Genomic DNA, 13,213 nt, shown 5'->3' with positions numbered 1-13,213 from the left:
TGGAATTATTGGGGGCCCCTTCTGGCCTAGGGAGGGGAAAAGGCTCTTCCACAGTCCCCTGAGGCTTTGAGAGGACCAGAAGGCTGGTGGGAGGTGAAAGAGGGGAGGCAGGGCAGGGGGAATACCGACCACACAATATTCCAACTCCCGCTCCTTTTCCACCCACCCCCACCCCTCCGCCAAACACGATCCCTGGGTTAATTTTTAGCATCGCAGCTCGCACATTAGTCACTCCCTGTCACCCACCTACACGGCAGGAGGCTGCTGTGCTAGTACTGTCATCCCATCAGCTGATTGGTGGACACCCCCTCACCCTCCTCTGGGTGCACACGGAGATCCAGGAGCCCCACCTGGGTGGGGAGTGCTGACATCACTCCCCAAACAAGCTGCATGGGGAAAAGGGGAAAGAACAGGCTGGTAGGAGAGGGGCTGGGCTTCTATTCTGGGATGAGAAAGCCAGGAAGGCCTTCGCAGTCCCCACCCCAAGTAAGGTACTAGGCTATGCCCAGGCAGCTGGTCTCCTGGCAGCCCGGGGCTTTAGAAACAAAGGTGGGAGCAGCCCCGCCCCTAGACCTGAGCCCCTGGGAGCTTCTGTTTGTCATCGTGGCAGAGCAGCTGTTCAAACAGGGAGCTTGGGGAAGCTCCATTTTCTTAATCAAATGTCCTCCCTCCCTTGAACCAAGGAGGGCAGGGCAGCCAGGTGCAGGTGCCCTGGCTGGAGCTGAAACCCAGCCCTGAAGGGATTGCATGAGAGGGCCCACAGATGCCAGCTACAGATGGAGGAAGGGAGGGGCCTCCTCACCCTTCCCCAGGGCGTAGAGGTGGGGAGGTGGTGGTCACCCCTATGCAGCTGGCCCCAAAGAGGCATTCCCGTTTATTGTGTGCCAGGCTGTGTTAGGCCTTGGAAGTACAATGTAAGCAAGGCAGATTTCCTGCCTTAGGAAGGCAAAACACAGATGCAAAAGAAGCCAGTAGAATTACCAGTTGGGAACTGAGAAAAAAAGAAAAATAGAGGGCTCAAAATAAATAATAATGGGGACAGGGGACTACTGCTGATCAGATCAGGGAAACCTCTCTGAGGAGATGTTTGAGACCTGAAGATGGAGGAATCAGCCTTGGAAAGAAGAGTATTGTAGGCAGAGAGAGCAGCATGGCAAAGACCAGAGGCAGGAAAGAGCTTGACATATTTGAGAAATAGTACTAGAAAGAATAGTGTGGCTTAAATGTGGTAAGTGACATGGAAGGAGAAACAATTCGAGCTTAAAGACAGAGGCAGGGGCCAGATCCCGGAGGGCCTCAGGCAGCACATCCCAACACAGTTGCATTGGTTGTGTACTGAACAAAGTCTCCAGCTGCCAAATTGCTGGGCCTGTGTGGCTGCTGTCAACCCACAGGAAAGGATGCCTTTTGTAATTTGTCTGCCCAGAGGGACATGTTATGGATAGGTCATGGTAGACTTTGGATTTTCTTCTTTTATTCCAGGGAAAACCATAATGGGTTTTAAGCAAAGGAGGGTTGTGATGATTTCCTTTTTGGAAAGCTCATCCTGCTTGCTGTGTGAAGGGATGGTCCAGGGACGAGAGAGGAAGCAGGAAGCCCATTCAGCAGGCAAGTGCAGTGGTGCAAGAGGGAGAGGGTAGGAGGTGTCCTGGCTGAGGCAGGGTGCCACTTAGACCTCTTAAAGCCACGCTTGTATGTTGTTTACTGCAGAGGAGGAGCACTGGTGCATGAATGTAAGTCTCAGGCCCAGCTCTGACACTTTCTGTGTGACCCTAGACAGGTTGCTTGGAGATGCTTTGAGCACATTATTTATTGAGGTTCTGCTATGTGCTAGTATTTGGGCAAGAAATAAAGCAGTGAAGAAGACAGAAAAGGTCCTTGAGCACTGCTACAAGGAGGGTACAACCTAATGGGGAGGGGGCCATGCAAAAAAACAAATTCCCTTGAAAGTTCAGACAATTTCAGATGGTGACAAGTAGTATGACGGAAATAAAACAGAACTCCATCACTGTGGTGGCTGTGATTATTTCAGATGGGGATGCAAGAACTTTGGGGAGCAGAGTTGAGGACTGAAGGAGCCAGCTATTGAAAGAGCAAGTGCAGAGACCCCGAGGGGAGGGAGTCTGAAGTGTACTGGGTATAACAAGGCGGCCAGAGCAGGGAGCAAGAGGGGAGACAAAGGAATGAGGCAGGCAGGGGTCAGATATCATAGCATAGGAGATAGAATCTTATTCTCGGAGTACTGGAAAACCATTGAGGAGTTCTAGAACAACAGAGCGATCAGTGATTTGAGACTGTCACAGGTTGGCTGGATGATGGCTAAGGTCTCTACAGGAGACCCCAGCCCCTGGGAAGAGAGGGTGCCAAGTAGTTATTTGCACAGGGACAATTAAGGACTATAGATGAGACTTGGCCAACATCTGTTGTGGGTGTTTGGGGAGGGAGGCTCAAGTTCTGAAGAGGGTGTGGGGCCTGTAGTTCAGGCTTATACATGTACATTAAAATTCCCCAGACTTTCCCTGGCTGCAGGCTCCAAGTCAATAAGATGTAAAATATAGTGTGTGTGTGGGTACACCTGTGTGTGTGTTGGGGGGCAGGGTGCACAATGGAATCAGAGTTTGCCTGAGCCCAATCCTCCCCCTCAGGCACTCACCACACTGACACAGATGCCAAAAAAAAAAAAAAAAAAAAAAAATGTCAATTTTATACAGTTTGTCGTTCAGAAACAACAATGCACAAAACGGTAGAACAGCCTGTGCTGCCCCAACCCCACCTGGACATGCCCGTTCCCGTCCCCCTAGGGGCAGTGAACCCAGGACCCCCTCCTGGCAGGACCCAACTTAGTTACAGCCCGCCCACCCCCTGCCCCACGGGGGAGGGCAAGCCATTAGGGGTCAAGGCCAGGAACAAAGGGACCAGCACCTTAGGCCCCCCGCAGGGGCCCACTGGTTAACTGGAAGTGTGTGTGTGTGTGTGTGTGTGTGTGTGTGTGTGTGTGTGTGTGGTGGGGAACAACCGACCATAGGCCATTTATCCCCAAGGCCAAGGATGGGGAGCAAGTAAAGCTGAGGAGAGGGCTTCCGGAAAAAGGGTCCCCCCCAGGAGGAATTTTCCTAGACACCCCACAAGGCACTACTGACCAGATGTAGGATGGCACACCCCGCCTTTGGCCCCCAAACGTCTCCCATCCCCAAGATCGCCTGATTCTCCCCTGCTCCAGCCCCCACTGTGGTTTAGGGGAAGAGGAGGAAAGGGGTCTGAGGCCTGGGTTCAACACTGGGTAGAGGCAAGCCTGGAACCCAGCAGGCCAGCCAGGCTGGCAAGGACCCTCTCCCGCTGCTCTGGGCTCCTGGGGTCCCCACGGCCAGGCGCCTGCCCCCTCCCCCGACCCCCTTTTTGCACTAGTTAGAACGAATAAATAAATAAATACCTCCCCAACTCCGCCCTCCCCTACAGCTGGCTCTCCTCCTCCTCCAGGGAGCGGTTGAGTCCGGGGATGAACTTGAGGAGCCGCCGGCGGAAGCTGCGGTACTTGGTTTTGCGTAGACCGGGTCCACACAGGGCCTGCTCACGGGCCTCAGTCCAGAGGGTGCCCGGTGCACCGCCTCCGCCGCCGCCCCCGGGGCCGGCGCACCGCACGCTGGCGCTGCGGCTCAGCCCTGCCCGCGGCCCCGAGGTTAGGGCCTCAGCGGGGCCCAGGCCAGATGCACGGGCGGGGGGCGGGGGCGGGGGCACGGGCGGCTCAGCGCCCTCAAAGAAGCATGTGTGGTAGACAGCCTCGTCCGGGTCTCCTACAGCCTGCCGTGCTACCCCGCGGGGGACCCCGGGGGCAGCCAGCAGGGGCCCAAAGGGCAGCGAGCCCGGGAGCAGGCCAGCCCCGTACAGGCAGGAGCGCACTGACTCCAACGTGTCATAGATGCTGGGGTCCTTCACCACGAGGCCTGCCAAGGCAGAAGATACAAGGGCGGGCGTCAGAGGGCGTGGCTAGAACAGAGGGCGTGGCTAGAACAGAGGGCGTGGCTAGAACAGAGGGCGTGGCTAGAACGCAATAACTTTCTACTGACCCTCTGTGTGGCCCTGGGCAAGTCACAACCCGGAGCCCCACTTTCCTCCTCTGTAAAACGATTAAACGCTCAAATCCTTATGAGGAGCACTTATCATACAAGAGCCATGAAAGGGACTTGAAACCAGCTCTTTGAGCCGTGGTGCTCCCATCTGTAAAATGGAGATGCTACTGTCTAATACTTACCTTTAGAGGGCTCTTGTGAGACTGAACTAAAAATGTGCATGTGCATCAGCCCAGGGCGGTATTGTACTCAAAGCAGTGGCTCAGCAAACTTTTCTTTAGTTTGGAGGGGGAAATAACTTATTAGTTCTGAGGGGGAAGCCTGGCCAAGGGCATGAGGGTGTCAGTAGAGGCACAAGTTGTCCTTAACAGCCCAGGTACTCACCATGTACCAGCCGCTGCTCCTGCACCATGAGAGACCTGTATTCTCCCCACTTCTCATACAGGGTTTGCTGCAAGAGACACCACCCACCTCACTGTCAGGAGCCAGCAAGAAACCAGCAGGAGGGAGATACCGACTGAAGGATCAGGGAGTACACAGAGGAAACCTTAAGGTTCAAAGGAGGTTCAGACAGATAACTAACCCTCTGAAAAAGAGTGGGGCCTGCAGGGACAGGGGCTTGGGAAGAGGGCAGAGGCTGGACTCTACGTGGGCTGCTTTACCTTCAGGTACTGCAGACGAGCCTCCAGTTCTGCCTTCCGAATCGACGTCCCATACAGAGTTTCCAGCCTGTGGAAGTTGGGGAACCAGAGGCTGAGTGAGTCCCCATGCTGTAGAAACACCAATATAGGCTGAGCACAGGAGTCCTCAGGGCCCGTGGCACCTGGACATACCTGAGAACATTGCCAGATGCCTTAATGATGTCAACAATCTCTCGATGCCGGATGCCTTCCACGTTTAGGCCATTGACGCTGGCGATAGTGTCCCCTGCCAGGCAGAGAGGAGGTCAGCATCTGTTCCACAGGGCATAACAGAAGAATTCCAGCCCCCTATCTTAGCCAGAAAGGGTAGGGGGGATACCCCCACAGAATACTCCTGAACTCCCTCCCCCCACCCCGCCCTACTCCTCATGGTTCTGGGGAGATCTTGTCCAGGCCCAGCACCCCAGCCTAGGGATCACTTCACCCTCAGCAAGTTCTGTCCCCAAAGGCTGAGACCTCCCACCAACCCTGGGCGGCCCCCAGAGTTGGTTATTTTGGTCCAGCCCACAGGCTATCACGAGACCCAGCCAAGACAGGATGGGGGCAGAGTAGCACCAAGCTAAGAACTAATGCTGGCCCCAAGCACGAGAGGCCTCAGCTTCTGATATCCTGTGTCACTGCAAAGCCTCCTGACATCAGGCAGGACAAGCCACCATCTCTGAGGGATCATTCCCCATCTGTAAAAAGGGGGCGTGGATCCCTGCTGAGGCTACCTTGGGGATCAGGATGCAGAATGGATATGAAACTACTTTGCAAAGTTGCAACAATATACCACTTGGCTACCGGGGACTACTGGTAAGTGGGCAAGGAGGTGCGGGCTTAGGGAAGCAAATAGAGATAGAATTGGGGAGGGGGGTCAATTCATGCAGTCTCAGGCTGCCCCTTCCTGGGACTTGGGACTCTAGATTTGGCCGATCCCAAGGGTATCCTACTGAAGGCATCATTTCCTCGTTAGAGGAAGCAATACAGGTACCCCAGAGTTGGGCTAGGTAAGATGCAGGATAGGCCCTGATCCCAGTGTCAGGCAGGTCTAATGGAATGTTGCTCCTTCCCCAACTCTTGCCCATGTGATTGCCAGATTGCCAGGAGGAGGTAGAACAGCTGCAGCAACATCTGGCATTTACCAGGCCCTGTGTCCAGGGAACCCCTTACCACACTGTGACGTGAGGACATGTTATCACTCCCCCATTTACAGATGAGACTGCTCAAGCCCAAACAGTACATGGCAAATTTACCTGGATCCAAAGCCTGGAGTCTATCGATTTTTCCTGGCCTTCCCAAAATAGGACAAAGAAGGGGAACTGATTTGAGAAGCGATTTCTCGCCTCCCACTCTGCCTGTGAGTAGGTCATACCCCTTCCCAGAGTCCTGTGTCCTGGGCACAGGCCCCACCTGGTGTGAGCCCAGCCCGCTGGGCAGGGCTGGACTCATGAACCCGGCAGACAAAAGTCACCATCTCCACACGCTGCTCCTCCCGGTGGTGAAGGCCATAAGTCTGTAACAAAAAAGGGGACCCTCAGACCTTGGGGTGGGGGAGTGGGGTACATCCATCCCTCAGACTGGCCTCCCAACCCCTCATTTATTCTGCACCCAGCTTTTCCCACCTGGATCTCAAAGCCGAAGGTCTGGTTTTCCTCTTTCTCCAAAGTCAGCACTTTCCTGTAGGAGACACAGGGGCCATCTCATTAAGACTGTCAGAATTTAAAGGAGCTTGGCAGTTCCATAGCGTGGCCCTCCACTGATGCTGGAGTCTGTTCTAGAACATCCAGGCAGGGCTCACTGTCTCCAGTGACAACTCACTTTCCTCACAGGTTGCTGGAATGTCCCTCCCCATATACCCAGCTACAGTCAGCTTCATCCAGTCGCACAGAATCAATCCAGCCTCTGGTATGGGGAGGCAATGGGACTGTCGGGCCCCAGCGTGGGTAGGCTAGCTGAATTTTTCAGCCAGTCCCTGCTTTCTAGTGAGCCCTAAAATACCACTTACTGAGCAGCTGAGGTCCCAAATTCAGGCTCAGCGTGGAGCTTCCTCTGTTCCACAGCCTTGGGGAGAGGGCTGGCCCCACCCCCAGAGGCCAGTCACGAGGCTCAGTCCAGACCACAGCTGCTCCTCCCAGCTGTGGTGGGGCCAGCCCACCAGATGTGAGGCCTGGGGGGAGGGGAACCTCGAGGCCGCCCCTTCCCGCACTGAAGGCCTGCCCACTGGACACAATGGTCTGGAGCCACTCCAAATCCTCGCCTGCTGGGGGAGCCCAGAGTTTCCTCTGCCCACCCCACCTCCTTCCTTCCCTCCCAGCCAGAAGCAGAGTTAAAGCAGCTGCCAAAGGCCCCTTCAAGTCTCAAAGCCTCAGAAAGGCCTTGGAGACCCAGGTCCCCAGCTCTCAGTCTGACCCAGATAACCTCCCAATGCTGAGCAGTAACTCCCAGCCTCTACCTGAGCTCTTCCCCACTTTGACTGTAGGCCTTTCCCCCTCTGTGTGTGTTGGGGCGGGGAGCAGGATGACTGAACATTCTGTGTTTACCCCCGTGCTCTGGTTTTCTGGAAGACTTGGCAAACTTGTCTGCAAAGGGTCAGATAGTAAATATTTTAGGCTTTCTGTTTGGGGCCCATTCAGCCTCCGTCATATTGTTCTCTGTTGTTATTTTAACAACCTTTTAGAAACACAAAAACAACTCTTAGCTCAAGCGCCAAACAGGCCAATCTGGCCCGAAAGCCATAGTCTGTTGATCCATTTTAGAAGCCAGGCCCAAATCAGGATGGGACATGGCAGAGTGGGGCCTGGGGGCAGCACTTCTGTCTGCTCTCACCTGAGATCCTTCCTAAGAGGGCAGCCACAGAATGGGGAGCAGCACAGCACTGAGACTCTGGAGGCAGGGGCAGCCAGACTCAAGCAGCTGGACGTGGCTGGGCTACGGTCTGGGCCCTCGGGGTTTGCTGGGGCTGGGAGGGCTCAGAGCCCTGAAAACTTCTCTTATTTCCTCTACCTCCCATATCCAGATCTGCCCAGGAAGGGGGAACTGGCAAGCACTGGACTGAGGAGCCCCTGATGACCCAAAAGTCCCTACCTCCTTTCTCTGCCACCCCCTTCACACAGCCCACCACCCCACATGCCCCTCACTCCTAGTGAGGGAGCTGTGCTAAGAGAGTGGGAGAATGACTCCCCCTGGTTGGGCTGAGATGCTGTGTGGCGCTGCCCCCCAACCCTCCCTGGGGACCTCACCCTTTGGACCAGGGCAGGGGCTGGGGTGATGGTGACTCACCGCTGCTGTTCAGGACTCTGGCTGAGATTCTTCCAGCGGAATCCAGAGCCCTGGGCAGGACGATGGAGTTAGGAAGGAACAGGAGAGAAAGGTGTCGTCCTTGAGAAGATGCTGAGAGCCTTACTCTGGGAGGTCCCTCACCTGGGCTCCAGCCCTGGACCCAGCACCTCACTCCCTGTTGCCTGTCTGTCTGGTCCCAGTTGCATACCTGCTTTGGTGCTGGTATAACTACTTCAGTATCACTCCATAGCTTTCTCCCTAGGCTTTCTCCCTATAATTGGGACTTCAGGAACACAACAGTCCTCCTGGGTTCAGATGCATGAACCTCTAAACCCAGTCTGGGAGCCAGTGTGTGTGTGGGTGTTCATTAATCTAGATAGAATAGTTTCCACCCCCAGGGTGCCTGTCGGCAAGGGCTTGCTTAGGCCTCGCAGGCCCCTCAGGCTAAGGCAGGGGCTCCTCTTAGATGTTCCCAAAGAGGGGCAGGGGCACTCCAGAGACCCCCTACTAGTCAGATCTCTCCTAATGTCTCAGCCACAGACAATGGTTTAGGGAAGCTGGGGTCAGAGGTCCAGGTCTGAAGGGCCAGCAATCCCAGCCTGAATGTGGAAAGGCTGGGGACAGAGAGGCCAAGCCTCCTCCCCGAAAGTACAGGCTGTTTCAGGGACTAACTGTGGCTCCCAGCTGCAGGTGGCCAGCTGTGTCCAGCTCCACCTGGGTATCTTGACATTGCCATATATTTGTTGTTTTCTGGGACAAAAAAAATCTTACATCTCAAGTCTCACTATACTTAAGGAGAGAGCTTGAGAGTTTTTTATTTTATTAGGCGGGGGGGAATGACAGCTGAGGGTTCCTGCTTCTTTAAGGTCCTTGAGAAACTAAAGCAGTTTCCCTTCCTAAATTATTGGTCCTTGGAAGAAGCCCTGTCCCAAACCAGCCCTTGTCCCATGTGCCCCAGAGAGCCCAGGGCCTTCCTGGTGGGTGCCCTTGTTAACCCTCCCCCCAGGATGCCCCAAGGCTAGGAAGAGAAGGGGGCCCTCTTTCTCCAGAACCAAAGATTGGCCTCAGGGGTGGGGATAGTTCCCAAATGGGCCTGGGAGGAAGGACTGGGCAGCATAGAGAGACCCCTTTGTCTTTCCATCCTATTTTCATAAAATGCAAATTCTCAACAAGCTGTTCATTGTGTGGGGGGGAGTCAAGGGCCAGGGGAGGAGGAGGGGGGCTGGGTGAGGAAAGGCCACCAGCCCCCTCTCCTTAACCTGGGTCTTGTGTCCCTCCACCTGAGAGCTCGAGCTCCCCTCGGGCCAGAGGAAGAGCCCGCGGAGGAAGGGGAGACTCAGAGAGCGGGCGCGGCCCGCATCCTTCCTGCCCCACGGGCGCCCGACGACCCCTCCCACAGTGTCCGGTCGCGGCCGAAGTCCAGGGAGCGGTGGCCTAGCACCCCGCACCTCAGACTCTGGGGCAGTCCGCAGGCCCCAAACCCAGGTATCTATCCAGGCGTCCCCTCGGAGGGGCTAGTACTCTCTCCCACGCGGCTCATCCACCGCCTTCCCTCTCCACCCGGAGCACTCGGACCCTCTACTGGTCTGGGCGAGCGGTGGAACCCCAGCGCTCAGCCTCCCCGCTCCAACTAGAGGAGCATGAGCGAGGGGTCTTGGGGGCCTCGACACACCTGGGCACCGGGAGGCGGGGCGCGGAGGCTGCCAGCCAGATGGGCGAGGAGAAGAGAGTGCGGGGGGGATCAAGAAGGAGAGGAGCGAGACAGGGCGGCGGCGTGTGGGGAGCGGACTGAAGAGCCCTAAGACTGGGGCGGCGTGGAGGCGGGGGCCGCAGGGGCCAGAGGCTGGCGCCTTCCGAGGAGAGGACCGAGGGGATTCAGCAGGTTCTGAAGGTGGCCATGGGGGGTCAGTGGGCTGGGGAAGAACGTGGGGGGCTCGGTGGACCCCGAGTAGAATGTTGTGGGGGTCAGCGGGGAATGTTGGGGGTTAGCAAGCACAGGTGGGGGATGTTGCAGGGTTGCGCGGGTCCAGAGGAAGGGACACCGGGGTACCGAGTGTTGGGGCCGCGGTTATTGGAGAGTGGGAGACGCACCTTTCGGCGGGGCAGGGTGCCCCCGGACACGGCGAGCGCACGGTAGAGCTCGGCCGGGTGATAGTCTTCCAGCGCCGCGTACAGCTCGTCCCCGGGGGGCCCAGAGCTGGCAGCTGCGGCAGGGGGGCCCGAGGCTGGGGTCCGGACGGGAGCGACTTCCGAGTCGGGAGCCCTGGCGGCGGGGTCCGGAGCGGCCGCCGCCTCCTCCTTCTGCTGCAGCTTCCTGAGTCGGCGGAGGGTCATGGCTCCGGCGCCCCTCAGAGGCGGCGCTCGCTCCGCGCAACAGGGAGGGCGGCAGCTCCAGGATGCCCACTGGGCGGGTGGCGGGTCGCTTCCCTTTATAGGACGGACGAGCTGGGCGGACCCGGGGGGTGGGGGCGGCGGGAGGAGAACAGCCTCCCGTTGGCCTCGCCCCCAGAGCGGCAGGCCCCGCCTCGGGGGGGGTCCGCTGCCTGGAGCCCCGCCCACGGCGTCCGACATCCCGCTAGGCTAGGCAAAGTCTCCAGGCCTGAGCGTTCAAAGGGGTGAAAATCTAGCCGCGGGGGAGGGAGGTGGAAAACAGGGCATCCCTAGGCGGGGCCAGGGTCTCCGTAATACCTAGGTAAGGCGAGTGCAGGGGGAGAGGGTGGGGGGCTCGTGTCTGTGAAGGGGATTGTGGGTGAAATTTGAAAATTTGGGAATGAATAGCTTTGGAGACTCTTGGAGCATCTGGTGGTGGAGGAGACAGTAAGGAGTCATTGTGAGCAGCTTTGGAGACCCAGGGGGAAGATTCTAGGAGATCCTGGACACTGCAGGAGACTTTAGTCAAGAGGAGAGAGATAACAGGGCTGTGCAGGGGAAGGAGTATGGTGGGGTGGGGGGAGGTCCCTGGAGGGAAGAGATGCCCCAGAACAGACTGCAGAAGCCTCCAGGGAGTGAGAGGGCTCAGGATTTCCCCTTTACACAGCTGCCCCTGCAGAGGTGAAAGAGGCTGCCTCCTCTTCTCAAGTCAAGGGGTAAGGGAAGCAGTGGAAACCCAGAAGGCAGGAGTGGTCCCTCCTGGATAAACCTCTCCTCAGCTCCTGATGTTGGAGCTCAGATAACCCTTTCCCAGCAGACAGATCCTGACTATGGGGTTGACTCACGGGGAAGAGGATGTGCCTGAGCTGAGCCAGTGCTCAGGGTTAGGGTGTGTGCTCAGCCATTCTCCAACCCTATCTTAGGGACCATCCCCAAGGCTGTGTTCCTGTGGTGGCCAGGTCATGGGGGAGATGGGAATGGCCTAGCTGAAGCCTCTGTCGTCAGTGGTGCCCGAATAAGAAGTGAGAAGAAGAAGTGGAAGTGTCTGAAGAGCAGCTGGCCACCACAGGGCATCAGCATCACAAGCTGGGGGCTCCAGGTCATGACATCATCCACGAAACAGAGGCCTGGGATACACTGTCCCCTCCTCCCATCTTCCCAAATCAGTGTTATAGCTTTATCCCTAACATTCATTGAACACTTACCGTGTGCCATGCATACTGTTCTGTGTGCGCTTTTACATTTGGTCCTCATAACAACCCTATGAAATAGGTATCATTATCATCCCTTACAGATGAGGAAACTGAGGCCCAGAAAGGTTAAGTAACTTTAACTTACTGTGCGCTACTCAGTGGCAGCGCTGAGATTCCAGGCAGCCTGGTTCCACACGTGCAATCAAACACCATGTGAAGCTCTCTTCTTCAGTTCTTCACTCACACTACTTTTAAGCTCTGCTCTGTGCCAGGTCCCTAGGCACTGGGGTTAGAGGTTTTTTGTCTGGTAGGGAGTGGTACATGTACACGTGCAAGGTTAGGCCGCTGGCATGAGGAGCACAGAAGGACAAATAACCCTATCCACTTGGGCAGTCAAGAAACGCTTTCTGTTTCCTGTCTGTCTCATTCAGCTCTCATTCAGCGGCCTGTCTCAACCTCCTGGCTTCCTTGTCTCCTTGACTTTCTGTGTCTGTCTCTTCCCCACCCCCAGGCCCTTGGGGCTCCAGCCCCCCAGGAGGTGTGGGTGGGAGGGGGTGCTTCTCCACCCCTCAGTGATTACACAAGTCCAGATGGCAGGATGCTTGTTGGGTGGGGAGCAGGGGGTGGGTTGGGGACTGCTGGGAGCAAAGAGCTAACTCCCTTCCCTCCGTGCCTTCCTCTCCCTCCTCCCATTTCTCCCCTTGGCACCACCAAGTGGCCATCAGCTGAGGGGCCGAGGGGGTGTCGGTGGGGAAACATGGGACTCTATTGTGAAGCATTTGCACAGATGGACCCCTGGACCGTCTGCTGCCTGTTCCTGACAGACGGCATCTGTGCTGGGGGTGGGGTGGGGGTGGGGAAGCAGCAAAGGCAGGAAAGGCAATGGTTTCTATTCTCTTCACTCCCATGCTTATCCCTAAAGGGCCCTGCAAGAGGGCATACTGTACAACCTCTTTGGGGAAGGACTATCACCGTACCTACCTGACACCTCCTTGCCTGAAACCTGGAGAAGTGGATGCCCTGGGTGTCACAGCACCCGTGCCGGCCCGCCCTGTTGAGACATTGTTCCTCCAGGCTGCGGTGGAGGCAGCCTTCCCCTCAATACGCAGGTCATCTGCCTCCGTGCCTGCAAGTGAGAAACCACCAGACAAGTGAAGGTCACACAAGTTTCCTCTTCCTGCTAGGCAGAGAACCCCAGAATAAGAGTGGGCCCAGGAGATGCAACTTCTTTCAGGCTCATTGCATGATTTCTCCAAATCCTGGAATTTCAGAGCTGGAAAGGGCCTTGTGGTCAAGAAGGATAACATGTAGTAGTAGTCCAAGCCCTCCTGTAACAGAGGAGGCAAACTGGGGCCATAGATGTAAAGATGGTGCCAGAACAGGCACTAGAATCCACTAGACCCCAGGTTTCTTGACTCCAGAGATTGTTTAATTCAGCTGCAGGGAACTCCCCTGAGAGCTCAGAGACCCAAGCCTGCTTCCTCCTCCAGGGAGGTGATGGTGAGCCCAGGATGCCACATCATGGGGTGGTGATGCCCTCTGGTGGTCATGAGTTTCTTGGTGGAAAATCCAAATCAGATTGAAGGGCTGCTGCCTGACTCCTCCACCTGGAATCCCAGCC

The 13,213-nt window shown here is 56.5% G+C and overlaps 1 protein-coding gene across 1 annotated transcript; it reads right to left on the bottom strand.

Annotated features, from left to right (window-relative positions):
• Positions 1–2,683: 2,683 nt before the first annotated feature.
• Positions 2,684–10,627, bottom strand: TAMALIN (trafficking regulator and scaffold protein tamalin). Its single transcript, XM_019724528.3, has 8 exons — positions 10,121–10,627; positions 8,030–8,079; positions 6,373–6,427; positions 6,161–6,263; positions 4,901–4,994; positions 4,730–4,796; positions 4,452–4,518; positions 2,684–3,941 (listed from the first exon to the last, which is right to left on the bottom strand). The coding sequence occupies exons 1-8, from the start codon at positions 10,598–10,600 to the stop codon at positions 3,451–3,453; spliced, it is 1,407 nt and encodes a 468-aa protein (XP_019580087.3). The 5' UTR covers positions 10,601–10,627; the 3' UTR covers positions 2,684–3,450.
• Between the last annotated feature and the right edge of the window lie 2,586 nt (positions 10,628–13,213).

The sequence above is a fragment of the Rhinolophus sinicus genome, chromosome 1 (assembly GCF_057876585.1).
Source record: "Rhinolophus sinicus isolate RSI-liver-muscle chromosome 1, RSI-T2T, whole genome shotgun sequence".
Lineage (NCBI taxonomy): Eukaryota > Metazoa > Chordata > Mammalia > Chiroptera > Rhinolophidae > Rhinolophus > Rhinolophus sinicus.
The sequence above is the reverse complement of the archived record's forward strand: the minus strand, read 5'-3'. Positions and strand labels throughout refer to the sequence as shown.

Excerpts from the sequence above, each read along its gene's own strand:
- TAMALIN (XM_019724528.3), bottom strand. The coding sequence starts at position 10,600 with ATGTCGGACGCCGTGGGCGGGGCTCCAGGCAGCGGACCCCCCCCGAGG. Across the intron at positions 4,519-4,729 it reads CTCGTCTGCAGTACCTGAAG|CAAACCCTGTATGAGAAGTG; the intron begins GTAAAGCAGCCC and ends TGTCTCTTGCAG. Across the intron at positions 3,942-4,451 it reads GGAGCAGCGGCTGGTACATG|GCCTCGTGGTGAAGGACCCC; the intron begins GTGAGTACCTGG and ends CTGCCTTGGCAG.